At 36.4% G+C, this 20,850-nt stretch overlaps 1 protein-coding gene across 2 annotated transcripts in view; it reads left to right on the top strand.

The window, feature by feature from the left end:
• The first annotated feature begins 1,329 nt into the window (after positions 1 to 1,329).
• LOC126906661 (BMP-binding endothelial regulator protein) overlaps positions 1,330 to 20,850 on the top strand; it is a 35,039-nt gene continuing 15,518 nt past the window's right edge. For both annotated transcript variants that reach the window (XR_007704305.1, XM_050687365.1), the window contains exons 1-2: positions 1,330 to 1,982; positions 11,810 to 11,912. Coding sequence is in view for 1 of the 2 variants with exons in the window: in XM_050687365.1 (XP_050543322.1) it covers positions 11,828 to 11,912 (85 nt within the window). In the remaining variant the exon portion in view is untranslated. The remainder of the gene's footprint in view (positions 1,983 to 11,809; positions 11,913 to 20,850) is intronic.

Below are 20,850 nucleotides of genomic sequence, written 5' to 3'. Positions count from 1 at the left end.
TGCGTGCTGTAAAAATTCGCACGCGTTATACGGCAGTGCTATCCGAGTCACGAGCAATTTTTAAACAATTACTCTTCGATTTTTCTTAACGCAATGATCTTATTTCACCTTATTTTGTTAACTGTTGTTATTTTATTGAAACAATCTATGTGTTTATTTTTGAAAGCCAGTGGCAAAAAATAATAATAAAGAGTTACGATTGTGCCTTACCACCCTAGTTGAGTCTACGGTACATTTTTATACATATTTTAATTACACGTGTACTTGTGAAATTCCAGTCGATTAATCGTCGCCGTGTAACAGCCACAGTAATATTTTGGTGTCGTAATCGTTCTGAGTAGCATGCAAAAAGAGAATTAAGCCTCTTAGATTGTTACCCGATCAAAAAGTAACTAATCATTAGTTTGGGTGGTTTGACATGCTTTAACGTTAAATATTTTGCCATTAATTGAATTTCGTGTAACGGTTATAAAAAAAAAAATAAACAACTTTCACCAAACAAAGATAGATTAGATGTAAGAATATGATGTCCATTCGGTCAGATGACATACTCGGTATAAATTAAAACGTACTGATTATGTAGTCAACACATAATATGTAATTATTTAGCACCACGTTAAGTAACTACACAATCGCAATACACTGAGCGATATCAGACGACTCTAGTCAGCGTTTGCCGCACACAATAATTACATTAAAGCTTAATTGTTGTACTTCATGCCGGCTTTAAGTGTAGTAGAGTTGTGTACTCTTAACAAATATACAACAAAATATCACGCCCGTTAACTGGGTCAGTCGAGTAATTTTTAAGATATCGCATTTGTGATAAAAAAACAAAAAATAATGGAAAAAACTTGCACGATAATCGCTATACCGGATCGACATTGCGACTTGCACAAAATTTATGGCGCATGCCACCGAAATGATCGAATTTCGAGCCTTCTATTACTACGGACAATATATTGTACGACACATTTTCGTTGGCCAAAATACTGGACGCCGACTTGTCACAACGCAATCGTTTTGGGATTAAAAGAAGGGTAGTTGTGATCGCCCAACAATGTCCGTACAAACGCAGTGCGTTTGCACTGGCCGGAGGCACACGGGCTGATTTTCAACAGCAACTGATGATTAATTTTTTTTACCGTTATCTGTGAAAAGTGGCCGGGGAAATTGGCGGCGTGTACGAGAAAAGCGCGCGGCCACAGCTGATAAAACCGCACCGGTCTCTACAGCGGTGACCGGCAGCCGGCGTGGAAACGGCGCACGCGCGCGCCCGGTGCCCGCTGCACGTGCGATCGGCCGACCCACTGGCGACCGCAATCGGAGTCTTGTAGTAGTACAACTCCACCGGATACGCCAGTCCGAATCCGCGCACCGGGCGACACGTGGTTCCGCACACGACACTATATTACAGGGGGCGCCCGCAATTTATTTACACGAATATTTTTTACCGAGGAATATTATTTTTACCGAACTGGTGTTTTTACCATTAGCCAACCCCCCCGGACAAGTACACTGTTGTTTGAGACCGCGTGAAAAAAAAAAGAAATTCGTCGATTGTATTTTTTTTTTTTTTTTTTATATATAAATAAGTTTTCGTGTACATTTTTTTTTATCGTGCGTACGTGACAATTTCTTTTTTTTTTTTGAAAATTTTATTGTTTTTTTTCAATTGTTAGTTTTAATCATCGATAATCAATATTATATATTACAATTGTTTTTTTTTTTTCGCCATAATTTTTGTAAAACGAACGATTTAAATAAAACATAATTATAATCGTCCCCAGTGGAGTTATTTATTATTATATTTTTCGATTTTTATTTGTGTGTGTGAGTGATTGTGTTTTTCTTAAATGTATAATAAATGGTATTTGAATTTTTAAAACAAAAATTATTTATTTGAACACCGTTGTTAATTTGTTATTTATTATTACTCTGTCGTTATTCTCTGGAAACGGTTTCGCAATAATCCGTACAAGGTAAGTGTTTGAAAATAACAATAATTACATAATAATGCGCTTTTACTTAATCGTAATTTCAACGTCGAAACCGGCAGCGTGGAGCTTTTGTTTAAAACAACGTCTTTCGCGCCGTTAAAAAATAATAAATAAACGCCTAAATCATTGCTACGTTAATCTGACTGCACACTGCTGGGCAGCCGCCGTCCAAGGCCGTCACAATGTTAAACATAGACGCTTTGGGAAATTTTCACACATTTATCATATATTCGTGGGCTAGGCGATAGATAACGTGCTCGTCCTTAACGATTCGGATTCCCGTGTAAATATAAAGCATCAGGTCGAGTTATTTTAACACTGTTGACCGTACGTTTTTAATCTTGAAATAAAATTAATATTGTTTTTGTTTTCAACCCGACCGGCCGGGTCGCCCGTTTCTATAGCTTTTATGCTTCCACCGTCAAAAGCCGGCAAGTTCGTTGCACTCTCGGTGTATACTTAGTATCAAATGCACCTAATACTGGAAAAATATTGCGTTTAACACGTTGTACGTGTTTAAACATATTAAACGCACTTAACGTGACTATTACATGTCAGCTCCTCCGAAGTTTGTCTAGTCTCGCTCGCTGTAGAGGTAATTGGGCAGAAGAGAACGTTTCCAAATCTACACTTTGGTTTTAAATGAAATTGTATTTTCACGCAATAAAGTCGTTTGATTATTTTTCGGTCCTTGTTAACCAATTAATTAATCCTCAAAAGAACTCATTTTTTATACAAAACATGGTACCGAAAGAAAATAAGTGGGAAATCGTTATAAAGAAATTTCAAATTTTTGACGTACCATTTATTTAATCATTGTAGTCGTCCACTTTATTTTTTCTAATCGAGTTTTACGATTTGTCTATATCTAGTGGAAGTGCGAAATTCACGTTGTATCAGACCGTATTTAAAACGTGTAGCTTATCGACACATTTTTTTTCTTCAAATAATTAGATAAAAATATTGTAGTTATCAATAATTTTCTAATCAGTGTCGCGAAAACTGGATGTACAGTGTGTGTGCGGCAACATCGAGTGGGGGTCTACCATTTCTAAAACTATAGGGAGGAGGGGGAGGTACTACTCGCGCGCAGACCTCGAATTTAGTAGTTGCGACACTGGTTCTAATGAATAGCACAAGGAAATCGGCTTGATTGTAGAGTGTTGACGTTAAAGTTCTACGATTGCAAAAGTAGATTTGAATGTACGTGTTAAGAGCAATTGAATTATGTTGGTAATGGCCGAAAAATGTTGAGCGAATAAAAAATGAAAAAACCCGTTAAACGGGAAAGGATTAGCGCGTTTGTTTTTTTGTGTGTTTATCGTTTCAATAAACTCGTGTTTGTTCGCCGTAGAATCGTTTGTATGTTTTTGGCACATTATAAATTCATCGTCAAAAGGGTGACGAGATTACCCACTGTGTATGCGGACCGTGTTTTTAAACGTGTCCACAATAATTTGCAACAAAAGAGCTACCGCGTACACAGACACGGCTAATGTGCTCGGACGAGGATTAGTAAGGCCCGGCGGTTTTTTTTTTCCTTTTCAAATGGCCACACTCGGTGCGAACGTAAATACGTTCTCGCACGTTCCACTCGATCATTGTTTGTTCGGTCGCCAACTTTGAATACTTTACTTTATTGTGTCTGGAAATAGTAAAAATATAATATAAACGGGGAAAATATCGACTGTCCGAAATAGAAAAGTTGTCCGATATGTTTTTCGATTGCTGAGAGTTATCGTTATTTTTTCTCCGTTCAAGAGGTAAAACTTTAGTTATAAACTATGACGATTGCACAACGACCAGAGATAAAAAGTGTATTTTTCCGCAGACACCGTCGGATTGTATCCTCTGCAACACGCGCGTATGTATTTTACTAACGCGGTGTAATCTCCGGCCATCGAATGATTTAAGAAGTTTTTTCTTCGGTAAACTTTCCGTATCGGTGTACTGTGTGCCGCGACCGAATAATGATCGGTTTTGTACATATCCGTTGGAAATACAATCCAAAGTTTTCGCTTAAATATAATCGTTGAAAAAGTGGTACTTTATCGCAACACATCGTTCTCTCTAACAGTGGGCCACGCTAAACGTACAGACGGTAATGTTATTGCTGCGAATAACAAATTTATCCGCTACAAAAATACGTGCATTTCAAACGTTGCTACTTAAAAACCGATTTGGACTCTTCGGACGATTAACTAATCACATACACTCGCCGAATTGACACCGATTCCGAAAGCGTTGGACACTGTAAAACAAAAGTAATCGTTTGTTTGGGAAGCCAATGGGGTTCGGTGCCAAACGATTTTTACATTAGTTTCATAATCATTTTTGCCGCCGCCGAAACTCTCATGTCCTCCGCTCATTGCCGCGTTATTTCACATCGTTCAGCGATCATCATTATTGTTATTAATCGGCGTTGATGGTTTATCTTTTGTGAATAATCATTGAAATATACATTTTATGTGCGTCTTTCAACGGATGTAAAAGATGAGTCATAGTGACAATGAATAATTATTAATCGATGAAAGGAAAAATGACACTCGTCGAGGGTTTACACGTCCTCCGTCAATCCGCACCACGTTTATAAAAGGCCGGAGAGAGGCCATACACATTTCACAGAAACACTGTGGAGTCGAGAAAATTATTTTTGTAAGATTCTTGTCAACACATAACAACAAAGTGTCGCGTGATCTCGAATCTTCCATTATAAAACATCACATTCGAATTTTAAACAATTATAAAAGTACTACTTGATCGATGAACACCAGATTTTTTTTATTTCGTACAATCAGTCGTAATAATTTTAGGGTTAAAAAATTATAATAACAACACAGTTCATTCTCGGTTTTCGAGTTGTCTTTTTTATCCTATTCCGGTCGTTATACGTTGGCCTTATTGATGTTATAGCCAATAACAACGTGAGGCGTTTCTATTAAAATAGTCGTTATAGTTTAGAAATATTGTCATTTGATTTGAAATTAATGTTAAAGAGCTGTAATGCAATAAAGCAGTTGAATTCGTTTTCTATTGCACTCGTAGTGTTTTCCTGAAAGTTAATGTATTGAAAAAGATTCATGAACAAATGATGCGTTCACACTTTACACAGACAATATGATAATTACACATGTAATGTATGTGCTTGGAAAATATTTTGCCTACATAATAATGTGCTCGAGAACAACGTTAAGTTTATTTACGGCCTTAACAGTGCATACGTTTTGACACGGACAAAACATTTCCTGTGCCATCGATCGTTTTTTATGGCCCTATACAAAAACCCATTTCTACATTGTCAGTAGTGAATCTCTTCCGTCTGTTTGCCAAATATCATAATTTTCCGTCAAACTAGCGACACAGCCACATAATTTATCTTCCACTTGTCCAACGCTCTGCTGAAATCGTCAACTCAATGTCATCGAGCAATATCGTGTCCACTGTATATAATTTATAATATTTCTTGGCAGATTCGACGAATGAGCCGTTACGTAAAACAAATACTTACATTTGTTTTTTTTTTACTTAATTTCACAACGGTCATCGTGCGCTCTGGACGCGAAATTGTACAGCGAAAATCACACACAAGACATTCTTGTGCATCCTAATTGGATGCTCTGCATTTAGATAAACGGGGCCGATCGGAGTGTCATGATACTGTACACGCCGCGATGAACGAGAAAAAATTATCGTTTCGGTTACTTTCCTACGGACGTTTGAAATTGTCGATTCGTATTTTTTGTGCGCTCAGACCGATAACACATTTCGGCGAATATGTTATTACACTTTTGCCAGGTTTTCATTAGGAACGATAAGCGTTACGAAATTTGTGTTAAAGTGCAATCCGTTCAAGCTAATAGAGAGCTAATAGGGAACGCGATGGTTATGTAACGACGAGTATTTTTTCTCTTTGAGATTTTCATCGGTAATCCTTCAGTGGCGTTTTCTGCGTACTCCAAAAAATAACTTGACCACAACGAACGCACTCGCGTTATTTGATTACACGTCGTTTATAACCATACGACCTACAAGTCGTTGCATTCGTTTGATAACACCACCGCGGACTCCTTCGACATTTGAGGTCATCGAGAAGACCAACGCGATCGTCGTGTACACCTTTTTAGAAAACGGCGTGTGACAATGTGTGTGACTGTAATACTGCGAAACGCGTTTGTCTGCCGATTGTCGTACGACTTTTGTACCGACTGCGCGGTGATATTATGACGTACAGTGAAATCAGCTCGTCAACCTTACCGTATTGATAATTACACGCCATTGTTTTGTTGATGCTTTAATTTGCATGTGCGGGTTTCCATTGAACTCGCAGTCGGTTCAAATGTGATTTTGACGAAATCGCCGCCCGTACACGGTGTTTTAATTCGACTGGATTAATTTCAAACGATAAACGTACCCGAGCCCGCGGAAATAACGCCAGTGCAGTGCGTGTGTAGACATTGCAACGGTCGTTTCGAATGTAAAAAACATCTGATTGTGTGAAATCAAATTGCTTTCGAATTGCGGCGGGTATAAAGTGCAAACGCAACACCGGAAGTTGTCGGAAATTGTTGTGTGTAACAACACGTTGTACGCTGTTGTTTTAATTAATAAACTACAATATCACACGATAATGTTGAAAAGTTCTGATAGAGTTCACTAACATTGCCCCGTAGGCAGTGGTTTTTTGTATTTGAGAAATCGGTCGGTTTAACCGATTAATAATTGCGCGCGACTACGATTTCGATTTGATGTAATTAAAAACGCCGAAATCTAACGAAGTTTTCGGTTAAAAATAACTGTTTGAAAACAACACGTAAAAATTGTATTTAATTTTTTCAATTTTTAAGTTCTCCGTTAGTCCGTCGCGTTCCAGTGTACGGCTCCAAATCAGCATTAAAAAAAAAAAAAAAAAAAAAACCAATAATTAATTATTCTATTGAAACGTCCGTGCGGTTAAGTTATATTCTCGAGATAAATGCACGGCAAACGAGTTCGTGTATCGAAAAACAATTTCAAGTATTTAAATATTATGAAGCGAATTTAATTACATTGTACTTTTGCGCGTGGGAACGCCTATGCCAACGTATAATGTAATACGTGCAAGTAATTTTTTGTTTATTTAACTGAATAACAAGTCAGAAGAGTATTCCATTAGGTCTCGTCTAAACTGTTTTAAACGTTCGCTCAACGCAGTGGATTTTCCTGTACGGCGATCGGCATAGTCTTTCGCAACAGGGCGCTCGTAAAATTAACAATGGGGGGGCCTGTTTTATTAGCGCATTTCGCCGTTTTTGACTTGTACCGGTCTCTGAGAAAATGAATACTTGTAACTTTCCTTCCGTATTGTAACACGTATGCCCACGTATTGCCTTGTGTTTCTGTTGCGTGGCTTTTGTCCACCGCGTCCCGATGACAACTCCTTTGTACCGTGTAAAATATCGTCGGTGCCGTTCTCGATTGTCGTTTGGCTAACAAAACTTGCGTTTTCAACGTTATTGCCAACTGTGAAGTTGTCTTCGCGGAGCAGTGTCTCGGTCGGTATTTATTACTCAATTGAATTCGACGGGCACCACTTAGCAGGCGGCAAAAAACCTCAGTGTGATTTTCGTGTTTGTTGTCTACATAGGTAACTAAATATTACACACCGTCTGGACTGAAGAAACGATAGATAGCATTTTTAAAAACGCCTCCACTGGGTTTTAGCGCTTCATTTTCAGACCATCGGTCGCTCTTGTCGTTATTTTATGGTCGGCGGCGGCGGCGGAGGCAACGGCGATGGTTTTTGTTCCCTCTCCTATCGCACAGCAACGATTGCTTATGTGCAACGATCATTGGACGTCTTGTATGTTCAAGAAATGTTATTTTTTTCCCTCGATATTTTTTTATTCGTGTTCTTGTACGATACACTGCAGTTGTACCGAAGGAAAACTGTATACAAGACTCGGAACGGAAAGACAAACAAACGACAAGTGAGACGGAAAAATTAAAATAAAACCGAATAAATCATTAGACAAACGATTTGAGCAAGAGGTTTAAGTGTACGCATTTGTTTGTTTATTGTTTTGCATGCATTTATTGATATTTATTGCGGTCACGAATCAAAATGTAACATCTATGTGGACACATTTTTAGCATTGTGAAATTACTGACGAGACTTTTTAACGGTCTTTTGCTTTATTATAATCATTAATGTGCGCAGTTATTGTTTGTTACAAATGCAATGGGGCACTCCGATAATCGTTTTGCTCTTTGGATTGTTGAAAAAGATAATACCCAACATTGCTGTCGTATATTTTTTATCGAAATTATTTTAAGCTCCAATGCGGTCTATGCATGAAATGCACTTACTTAATTAACCCCGCGAAAACCCGGTACTTTTTCTACGAAACGTTCATTGTGTCTTAAATTTTTTACTTACGTTTCTGAAACAATGTTTTATGCCATTTTTATCAGTTATCAAGTAATGAAATTTTTTGATGAAATATATATATATATATATATATATATATATATATCAATTCACAAAACTAAACAGTTTTATTGTATTTTGGTAGAATTTCTTTCGAATTAAATAAATAACTAAACTCTCCCGCTTTTATAATATTATAAAAATTTTCCGCTTTCCATTTAAAAACGATTTCATAACATCTCAAATAACTTTTGTTCGTTTGACTTTAATCACTTGAACTTGAATCGATGTTCGGAGAAACAAAGTTTTAACACGATTGTGTTGCGTGGGTTTTATCTGTTCGTTGTTTTCACTATTGGTTTATGAACAGTAGCCATTAAGTGCTGAATTGTGAATTGTGAACGGTAAAATAAACTCCGGTCGCATTTTAAGGGTTAAGATATGTACAAAGACAATTTTATTGCACCTTTGATTCTGGTAATGAATGAAATTTTCTCAGAACTGTCGACGTTTTGCAATTGTTTGTATTAGAACAACGCAAAAATGCGGAATATTGTGTAATATGTTTACTAAAACGTTGAAACTTAATGTTATCAATAAAACGTATGTGCTGTGTAGATTCATTAAAATATCGATATTTTCCTTTAAACGTCTTATGAGCAAACAACAAAAAGCTTTCGGGCGGCCTAATGCGTTTAAAAATGCTCCACTATTTGTGTCGGGCCAACTTTTTTATGATGTTTTCAATAGCGGGGTGGTCGTGTAACAAAAAACACCTAGTGGGTGGCCACTAACGTTTAATGTTGACGCAACCGTTTTCCACTTATTAAATGCGATGCACGCGCCAGGTTAGATCAAATTTACAGAAGACCACGACGACAAAATACACTGGCGACGACTTCTGTGTAAATATCTCGTTGTGTACAAAAAAAAAAACTCGCAAGATTTCAAATTGTTTTAATTTTTAATTCGCCAAAAATAACGTGTTCGTGTTGTAGAATTTAAATGTATTTGTTTTCCTTGGCGCCCCTAAGCACGTAAAAATTGCTTTCCGCATACGTTATGGCAAATATCCGTCCCAAGCATCGCCGACCACTCCTTGTGTTTTAAACAGAGTTGAATTGGAGTTCTTAATTACAAGTTGTGTTACAGTTGTCTTAGCTGCGCGGCCTTGGTCTGTCATAATTATTTTTGTTATTTATCACTCCTATCATAGGAGTTATTTAAGTATGTTTTTACTTGCCACCTTTAATATAATGTTTTTCAACTCGACGTTCGTTTTGTGGCGGTCTATAATGTACAGAATTAAATTAACCGTTATCATCTCATTATTGTCGGCTAAGTGATTTTGAAATTAATCGATAAAAATACTCAAGTTTAACATTCACTCATAAACACTGAGGGACTCCGTTTAATATTGTGCGCCAATAATTTGAATAACAACTCTGCCAAAACCGCCGTTTTTCTACACCTTTTTTAATTAAATCCCGTGAATGTTTCGCGTGCAAACAAACGCAACAAAATGGCTAATTCTTAAAATTGTCCCGTGTCTCGATAATTTTCATAAAAAGTACGACGGCAGAAAAATATTTACTAAACGCAACATATTTTTCACGTCATTACTATTCTAAGCACTTGCATAGAAAAAGGAACTGAACGAAAGATTTCATTGGTATTGCGATCAGAGTTGTATGCTGACCATGACACGGTTGGGTTTAATAATTAAATGACGTTAAAATAATCATTCCTATAATTTTTGTACAAATTATTCGCATTCCATCGTTGAAAAAAAAAAAAACACTCAACTTTACAAGCATTAAATATGCAGAAATAAAATTATACGTGCAAAAGAAAACATTCGTGTGCTCTAAACGTATGTATTTACGTTTTATCATAAAAAAAATATCTATTCCTGCTAATTTAAATTGTTTATTTTTACTTTAACACGAATAATTATTATTGATGCTCGACCGAAGAATTCTTCTGTAGTCGTCGTACAACATAATAATCATGTTGTATTATTATTATTATTGTTTTACAACAATTTTATTTGCCAGCATTTTACTGGGCGCCGTCGCTGGGAAATTGAGTTAGAATTCTCTGGAAATGTAAATCTAAAAGGAGAATTACACGATTGAGTGAATTGTTATTAAAAATGCAGATTTAAATGGAACCACAATATTTACAAGAAACGGTTGCAAATGTACACTTTGTACTGCCGTCCGATCGAAAATAATCAAATGACCAAAATAAAATGCGTTGCAACGATCGACTGTCATCTATTAAACGAAATCGACTACAGATAGTCGATATGTTTGATTAGACGAAATCAAGCCGAGTAAAATATTGTTTACCTTGTGTAAACATTATTGGGTTGTCTTTTCTTGTCGACAAACGTTACGCTTGTATAGTTAACTGAAATCGGTTCGAAACGAAATAAATAACCGAAATTCGGTGATTTCGGGCGCCTAATGGGAAGAAACCGTAAAATCTGGTACGGGTCACAGCCAATGGATTTAACAGATACGAGTATGTTATAACAATGCAAGGAGTGTCCTCTTTCAGGAATTTACTTTTGTGGAAATAATATAAAACGAAATTCTTTAGATTTTCTTTTAATGGCATTACTCAAATATTCTTAGATTTCGTATTGCATACAATTTATTAGAGTTGTCTGGCTCGGAAGTGAGATTAAAAAACAGAGCCCGAGTATATGGTTTTTCGCCGTTTGCAAATTAGCTGTTTACCGAGTGTAAACGCGTACGACGGAAATAAAATCGATTTTTTACCAATAATAAATATTACACGTGGAACAAGACAACACGGCTAATGAAATGGGTTTGTGCGCGAAAAGCTCACATATTAATTTTTACACAACTCATTTGCGTGCGTGTAATCGATCCGTTTCCACGTTAATCGATTACACAATCGGTTCACTAATACGAATAGAGTTCATAGTCGTCGGCGATGAATAATTAAGTGCCGTCGGATTAATGAACTATTAAACCAGACTAATTGTTCGTTGAACTTCGGTCCGTAGACCTCATTTTTCGTGAACTTCACAGTTTTATCGTAATTGTTTTTCAACGAATTTTTGGCTATTCTCGTTAAAATGACAACAAACAGAGAATCGCCAGCGTCAGCTCGAACGCCGTAATCTTTGCATCGTCTTGGCCAACTTCTGGGAACGCTAAAAAAGCCGACCCCGAGCGCAAACGTTTTAAAAATACGATAACAATTTTCAGCCTAACACGCTGTCTCGATGTCAATATTGTTATTAGTTGCGTTTTTTTGTTATTTTTAAATAAAAAAAAAATCGAATTAAAAGTGGCGGCTACTGTGCACGTCTGCCGCCTATAATTCAATCGAATTTTATTAACATGGGCTTTTTTTTTTTTTACAGGATTGACCAACGACCGTCATGAACCGCTTCCGAGCAATTGTTACTGTCGCAGTTGTATGGCTGTTGCTGTTACAGGTCGGCGAGTTTGCAAGTGAACTCAGAGGTAAATTAAACTTTTTTTTTTGGCGCTTAAAACTTGTTATTGTTCTTTGCTTGCCTTGATAGACATTTTGAATACATTAATTCAAATTATATCCAACGTCGTGTTGTTAAGTTTGTTACAACACAAAATTACATTATGCCCAGTCAATAACGACGTCGTGATAGTATCATGTTATACATTCTCGGTAATTACACAGAGTGTAGTGTGCGTACAACAGACTAGTTAAAAAAAAATTAATGACAGTGTTTACAATTCTCAAAAAACGACTCCCACGCAAAGTAATGATTTTCGTTTGGATTTCTCGATAAGGATACGCGATATTTAGAATTATATATTTACATATAAACGCAATTAGACGTTCGGTTTTCGGAAATTGTCAACAACCGCATGAATAAGCATCAACTAGATATATTTTTTTCCAATTAAATAATAAAGCACAAAATTCGAAGAAATCGGTCTCGGATCAGCAAACAGTAGTAAAGTAGTATTATGTTTATCTATTTTTAGCAATACCGGTGGTTTTATATTTTTAGGCAGACTACTAATTCTTAGTAATTATATTATTTGAAACGTACAGATGTACTGTCTCCCTTAGTCGTCTGCAATTATGTTATTCGATCCTAATGCTCCAATTTATATTGTGTTTATTGCTACTTGAATTATTACTTTATTGTTTATTTATTTTTTAACTGGTTTAAATATTTCACATATTATCAGAGTATTATAAAACAATCGTCAATAGAATTAATCGATGACTATTTTAAACGAAAGACCAATTCAATTCAATTGGTCATTTTTCATCAAATTAAGTTTTCATAAACGTACACATCGAGTAAATAGATATAAAGTACTATCGATAATTGACAAAATTGTTTTTCCAATTTCATCGACAACATTATGAGATTCTTCTATTTTTTGATACCGTTTCCTATCCAAGTACTTAAAAAGGAATGAATCATTGTACACTTTTGGACGTATGACTGTAGACTAATGACATCATCATCCGTTTGTTTGTCCGTGACACACGTGGAACGTTTCAGTGGCAGACACATTAGGAAAATATCACTGTGATCTTGTCTGCGTCAAATTGACACCATGTCTCCTGTTTGGATATTGTATAGGTATCATTTTTGTCTGTCCATGCCCACCCTATGGAATACTGAACTGAACTGCACTGAACTTGAACACAATTACACTCGTCTCGCGGTCAAAATCAATTGTTTCGAGCGAGTCGTGTACATTGTACGGAAATATGTTCAACTATTGTGTTTTTAGCCCGAGGCCGAATTATTAGCATCGTAAACGAACGGTTCTCACGACATCAAAGGATCGACGCGAGTAAAAAGACCCGTCTGTTAATCATCGCCGTCATAATAATAGTAATAATTATTATTATTTGAGATATATCCGAACGCCGTCCAATGCAACCGAATGATTTTGTCGACATCTACACGGAATACACTTCATTATGATCGAACGCACAATGTATCCGGAGTCGGAAATTTTAAAAGTTCTCAGAGGGAGTGATGATTAAAAAAAATTATATTAATTACCAAATTCGTCACACCCTTTGTTGAGCGCCCCGACGTACGGGCACAGGGTCCCTTACCTTGTCCGCTTGCATGCACTTCTTCGTGTTACACTTAATTATGCTTTTATTATATTTAATTAACCTCACGGCCAAGTTGTTTTACGTTTTCGAAAAGTAATATACTCGTACAATAATCGCTACACGATGACCAATGGTGGAGAATAACGACTATTATATTGTTATTTGTGTTATGACATGCAATTTCGGTTGGATACGCGCCGTATAGAGTTTATGTCGAGGAGACTGTATACGTTGCAAAGAAAACGGTCACGCCCTCCATTGGATATGGTAGTATATATATATATATATTTTTTTGTTCAATTTCTACCAGTTTGAACGATTAAAATGTTCACTTTCGTCTCGAATGAAAATCTCTGATTTAAAAGTCTAGACTACAATCTCAAGTTAAATGAAGCTGAGAAATTTTAAACACCGATATTTCTTTTTCGTTTTTTAAGCGCCATAAAAAATGATAATCGGTTTACAAAATGGCAACCGCCAGACGGAGTCCGATGTATGGTGGTAAGGAGCCGTGAAAAGGGGATGGGTATGCAATCCTGTTTGACAAAACGTTAAGACATAAAGACATCTAGAAATCTTACAGAGCCAAATTATCTTTGTACATATTTCTACGTTTTTATTTAACAAAATAAGTATAAAAACGACATAAGCAATTTATTTCAAAAATAAAATGTTTCATCTTTAAAAGTAATATTTTAGCCAACCTATGTATTTTTATTCATCTTGTAGAAATTGGGTAATGTTTAATTAAGTTAATGTAGCGATAATAGTATTTTTAGTTCTGAGTAATTAATCATCACTGTGCCATCGAAACGGCATATTAACATTAATTAGCAGTGATGTAATTTTTAATTTATGATATTTTCATTATTGCTAGCGCATGTTCGCGATAGCATGTCCTATTTCTCATTGCATCTCGTCAAGGATAAGTAGCTGGATGATTTGCTTAAAATAAAATCGAATTGTTCATAACTATATTAATATAAAATATTATTCATGTGCGATTACGATTTAAAATTCAGACACATAATTCTTCAAATGAAAAATATTTTTTCGATCGACTTATATGATAAGATTTATAGGTTTCGCTCTTTAATATTGATATTCGCCTCGACAAATTTCACAACTGCTCCTCTCTGAGCCACTCCCTAAATACGACCCTAGGGGGCCATGATAAAAATATCTACAAAATTCTATATTTTGGACCCTTTATGTTTTGTTCGTCGCTCTACTTTAGAGATAAATATTCCTTAATAACGTTTTTTCGTAAATTACGTCGTAATAATTATTTTAGAACGTTATTTTGTCAAATTGGTTCTAGTGCTGCTGCTGTCAGTGGGGAGACCCGAACCCCTCGGTGCCCTTAACTGTGCCACTGCATCAGTAGATAGCAGAAAGCGCCAAGTCTCTAGTGGAAAACACGCGATCCTATTAAATTACTAATTTTATTTGTACATAATATTTTATGTTTAATCCAAATGGACGTCGTAACATTTCACACACAAATCGATGATTTTTAATTAACTACTTAGGAACGGAAAACAAACGCGTAAACTTGTGTGGATTACGTAATATTATTTTAATAAACCAGAGATAATTCGTTATAATTGATAATAAACGTCCTCCGTGCATCGCGTGTAATACACAATACTTACAAATGAAATTGTTTCCACGCGATCGGTTGTTGAAACTCATTGAAAAAAAAAAAAAGAAAGAAATCAAGTGAAACACATCAGGTGCATAATGAGTCGCACGAACCCTTGTTCTCAAAATTACCACCGTGCGACGGCTGGTTAAGACAACATTCCTCGTTGTCGTTTACACAATCCATTAAAACCGTCGCGGGGTAAATTTATTGTTATTATTTTAATAACAAGACGTTTACTCTTTTGTTCAAATGTAAAAACTACACGGTACGGGCCGCAGAGTTTGACCGGCTCGGTCACAGTGGGGATTGTTTGTTTTACCGTAGATAATTTATGTTGGAAATGACCGTGAGGGGAGGAGGCAAGAGAGAAAAAAAAGAAGGTAAACGGCAGCGGTACCTGCGATGTCTTCATTTCTCACCGTCGCGTTTATCATCTTTGTCGTGTACAATACACCAGCGAACCCCTACGGTAATCTCCTCGCGGACCTATTAGTGTGTAGTTTCGGTGCCTATCTGCAGACATCATCTTCCGTTCGCGGCGGTTGCCAGGCAGGCGAAACGGTTTTGCCGTCTCGGCACCGCCGACAATCTTTGCCGGAGACGTAATTAACGCGATCGTTTTCGAAAATTAGATTGACCGGCCAACGTAAATATTCCACAGAATGTGTTGCTGTGCACGTGAGTGGTGACCGCGCAAGGTCAAGCTGCCGTTAGTAGTAGTAGTAGTAGTAGTAGTAGTAGTAGTAGTAGTAGTAGTAGTAGTGTAGTAGTGGTGTTGGCAGCGAGACCAGTCGGCCGTACGGAAGGTGCCCCTCGGGCCGTCCAAATCGATCGCATACCGAGTTTGGTCAAACGCCATAAGATATAACGTTAAACATATACAAGATCATAACAACATAATATCGTATAATCGAATAGCATAAACACCCCGTCGTAACGCTTGTAACCGACCGGATCGGCGGTTACCGTTGCAACACGTAAACCATTGTGCGAGTAATGTGTGTGTGTGTGTGTGTGTGTGCAAACAACACATACGGCGCAGAGAGTATGGAAAATAACAATTTCAAGTGAAACTATGCGTGTACATGCTACATCCGCTAAACGACCAATAAACCCGGATTCGTATGCCGCTTAATAAATTAATTAGTGTGATCCAGCCCGACGTTACGCTGGCGGTGCGCTTGTAAGCGCCGGCCGAGATGGGTAACGTTTCAAAAACTAGTTTTCAACGGCAGGCAATTAAGTTTCTCGCTGATTATTTTTTTATCACGCCCGCTCGCATTCCACGCGTTTATTGCATACACGTTAGTACATACAATCTAGTGTCTTTGCATTTTCAGCTGCGTAATTATTTCTGCTGTGATTGTTTCCGATGCAATACGGACACTCGCCACACACGTATATCTTGGACACGTTGATATTTTTTAATGGTTGNGCACCGTGTTGGACACGTTGATATTTTTTAATGGTTGCACAACACAATATAGTTTTGGTGATCAATTTTTGTACGACACAAAGCGAAATTATTATTTGCCCGGGCGTGCGTGTTAAAGCCGAAACGAATGTGTTGTTGTTCACCGTATAAATCGGACCCTGCAAGTTTATTATCTGCGATCGACGATTGTGGTGCTTATGAATACACTTGTTGTGCGAGTCGTAATGAACTACAGCCGATCAAATTTTACTCGATTTATTTTTGATTTACTGTAGTGTTGACTATTTACACCAGTTGGTAATTAGATGTTAAATCGTTGTCGGACTTCTCAGGAGCATTCCATTGTTGCGCCTGACCGAAACCGGAATAGCGGATCAACTGTTTTGGATCATCTCAACGTATTTTTAAAGAATATTGGATCTGTGTCGGTAAACTTGATCGGAACAATAATCGACGTTATTACGAAATGTTTTTATGATTTTGTAGTAACGTAGAGTCGGAGTGTTGTTGGGTTTCTCGGTCAGACGTACTTTACGAGGGTCTTAGGACCGGAAGTCGATACGACACTGCAAACTGGCATCCCTGACACATCGATTATGTTAGTATATGATTGAGTGTGTGTGTGTGTTCGAACGCCGTTCGTTAACGATCGTACAAATTGATATGGGCAGCCATAAAGTTTTCAGTTGAATGTCGAGTTAAAAAACAGTATTTTTATCAATGTGTTGCCCGAAGAAACTCTTCTCTACAGAACAGTCCACTAATTATACGGATTTTTTCCATCAAATCAATAATAGAAAGAAAAAAGAGACTTATTTTAATTCGATCGACGCCAGGTCGTCGAACATTGCTGCATGTTATCGGGTGATTACTTAAACGCAATTAATTTCGCAGCGGACACACGAGAATCGCATTATTTATTGGACCGTTCGACACTGCAACACGTCGTTTTGCTACAGTTCCAGTGGCTGCATGTCGTTATTTATCGTCTCGCGTGGTGTGTTTTGCAAAGAGCAACTACGCGCGACTTTTATTTATATCATATAAATATGTATAAGTGTAAAATAATTATTACAAATCGTATCGGACGTCTGTTATTCGCACCGATAATGGCAATTTATTATTTTCACACGTTGTAAACCGACTCGAAATGGCGTAAAACGGTCGGGTCGACGATGAGACCGAGTTTGCCATCTGACTGTGTTGGGAACCGTCTGCCGGACGGTTGTGCGCGGCCGATCCAAATTTATTACGCACCAATGTCGATGAAATATGATTGTTTTTTATGGATTTTTACATCCCCGGCCAACGTGTCGTCGTCTAATTATGAAATTATTATTCCAGTTCAGTCCGTCGGACGTTAAGGAACAGGCAACGAGGAATGTGACCGGGTACGTCGTAACGACTGTGTAGAATGTTCGCTGCAGTCGATACCTTTTAGTTTATTGCTGGCGCTCATATTATGATGATAATGATGCGCCTGTGTTGTGTGTTTTTTTTTTTTATTGTTTTTAAAACATCTTATGGACAAAACGAATCTCGGACAGCTTATGCGTGTGTTTATTTGTATTTTATTCATCTTTTCTAATGGAACCAACCGGTACGATAAGCACACTCGTTGTTTGTATTTTTTTATTTTATATCGGCTCAATTGTAAGTCGAGCATTCCGGGCACTTATAGACTTAAAAAAAAAAAAAAACATCTTATAATATACGTTATCGTTGTACCATTAGTATTGGAATAGAGGCATAATGTTTTTAGTCGTTTCACAACGTTAACTTCTGATAGTGTATATAACAGTTGTGTATACATGTTATTATTATTATTTTTTGCTTTGATCAAATCGACGGGCGACCATCGGCCGAAAATCCGGTTTCTATATTCGTGTGCTACGTCATGTGACATTCTTGGCTTTAATATGTCTCTAATGTTGTCAAAACTTTGATAACGAATAGTGTTTTGAACTGATTACATTTCGTTTTGAGGTTTAGGATCAAATGCTTTTTTTTTCGCTAAAACGATTTTAAATTATTCCAGTAAAGTCCTCGGTTTTTTAACTTATATCCGTATAATAACTAATTAAAAAGCGTTTTTTTTTATGGTTTTGATAATCAAATCTCATATTTTTACGATGTCTACATAAAAAAAAAAACAGGAAAATTATTACGTGTCTGCGACCCTGAAGTATGACTTGTTTAATATCTCGGAAAGTCTCATAAGAGATCAAGTACATTTCAATTTATTCGACAAAATATAGTTTACCATAATCGGAATTAATTTAGAATAGTTTTCTACGTGAATTGTTTGAGTTAATAATAGCTTTTAATTATAATTAATTTTTTAGCCAGATAATTGTTGTATCTAAAAAATGTATCTGTTAAATTACATACATTTAGTTTATGGAATTTCATTTTTCTTTAGGTGCATCGTATAGAATTGCCGTCCTAGACTATAATCTCTTCAAATAAGTTAGTAATCACTTCTCAAAAACCATACGTTTTAAAGTGGTTTTTGATGAAATTACGAGCACCTGATTTTATTTTTTATAGCGCATAGTAATCATCGATTTGTCTCGACTAAAGATTATACATAATGGGAGTTATGTGTGCCATAGTACTACTAATGCTGCAAAGTTTTATTGAAATCTATAATGAAAATAACTGATAAAAGGTTATAATTATGTTTTTGCCTATTGCTCGTGCGGTCAGACCATTAGGTTTACTGACATCCAATTGTGTTAGGATTCCATTCGGTTATTACTGTTATTACGACGCTCTTTCAATGCGATAAGGACGAGGTACCGAAAAACAAAAAATATAAATGTTATATATATATATATATATAAGAAAAAAATATTATATACATGTAATCATAAATAATGGTCTAAATAATTAAAAGGAATTCGTGCCGACGACGGCTATAATAGTATATGAAAAAATGGATAGTTGGTCATAATTGATTCTACGCGAGAACAAAGTATTATTTTTTATAAATCAGGTCAAATAACAACATATATCAAGCGAGTGTTTGTACGTGTGCCTTTGTTAGAATGAAGAAATCGATTTCATTCAATACTAATTATCAAAAATATTTTATTACGGCACCACTGCATTAAGGGTACGCCATTGTGCGGCAACTCTTAATTTTCCAGGCAGATATATCCATTCAGGAAGTTGACGTCCGGCCTTGCTGTATAGGAAGTATTTTCGATTAATCAAATCATGGTGTTCCTAAGAAATCGATTTGGGTGTTGTTCGCATCAGTCCACATGTTGCTCATCTCAATGGATTAACTCTGAAATACAACGAAATTACTTCTCATTACCATATTTGTCACGACTTTTTTGTGCTTTCCGCCAGCGTTATGTCGACAGCCGTAGTTTGAATTTTGCTATTGATAGTGTAATGCTAATATTATGTATTTGCTCGGTCGAAAGTATACAAACTAATGGTACACTACTGCTGTATAGTAATACTCCTTAAGTTTTTTCGAGACATCAATCACGATTGTCGCAAATCCGTGTACACGTGTCACGGTAAGACTAACAAAATAAGCTTTTCAGTGTAATTGGACGGTCTGAGACTATGTGGTCTCAAAGTGATTCGACTTGCTGTCGAAATCAATATTAACTATTAAACCACGCTATCGTTGGGAAATCAATTGCTACATTACACATTTTTGAACTTGAAAATCGTTTTATCAGTGTAATTAATAAATTGTTCGCCGATAATTGTATTGTTAATAAATATTTTCGTCTCTCCCAAACAATAGATTAATAATTAAGTATATGGTATTTGTAATGGTAACGGAATATCAAATTCTTATTGATTAATTTCAAATTAAACGATTGTTTTCAAACCGATTACCAGCGTACAATACAACCACTATAAATAACGAAAAATTAACGAATTTTTTAAAACGGTAAATTTTTGAGTAACGTGCTTCTTGTTATTGTAGTAAACAATTAATTGACGGTATTTTAATAGCATCACTAGTTTTATGATAATCTAAAATTAGATTTCTACAGTAATTGATTCTGTTCAATTAATCATCGTTTTGACTGTTAACATTTCTGTCCGTAGTTTTCAACGACTGAAAAGGTAGTTATCGATCATGATAAATCGAGTTACACATCGTGCCGTATAAATGCACAATGTGTGTATTTATTTAAAAGTTGTTTACCCTTTAATTATGCGGTCGACATAACATTGGATATGATAATACACGGTCACGTCGTACGTC

Source organism: Daktulosphaira vitifoliae, unplaced genomic scaffold (assembly GCF_025091365.1).
Source record: "Daktulosphaira vitifoliae isolate Bord-2020 unplaced genomic scaffold, ASM2509136v1 Scaffold_5, whole genome shotgun sequence".
Lineage (NCBI taxonomy): Eukaryota > Metazoa > Arthropoda > Insecta > Hemiptera > Phylloxeridae > Daktulosphaira > Daktulosphaira vitifoliae.
The sequence above is the reverse complement of the archived record's forward strand: the minus strand, read 5'-3'. Positions and strand labels throughout refer to the sequence as shown.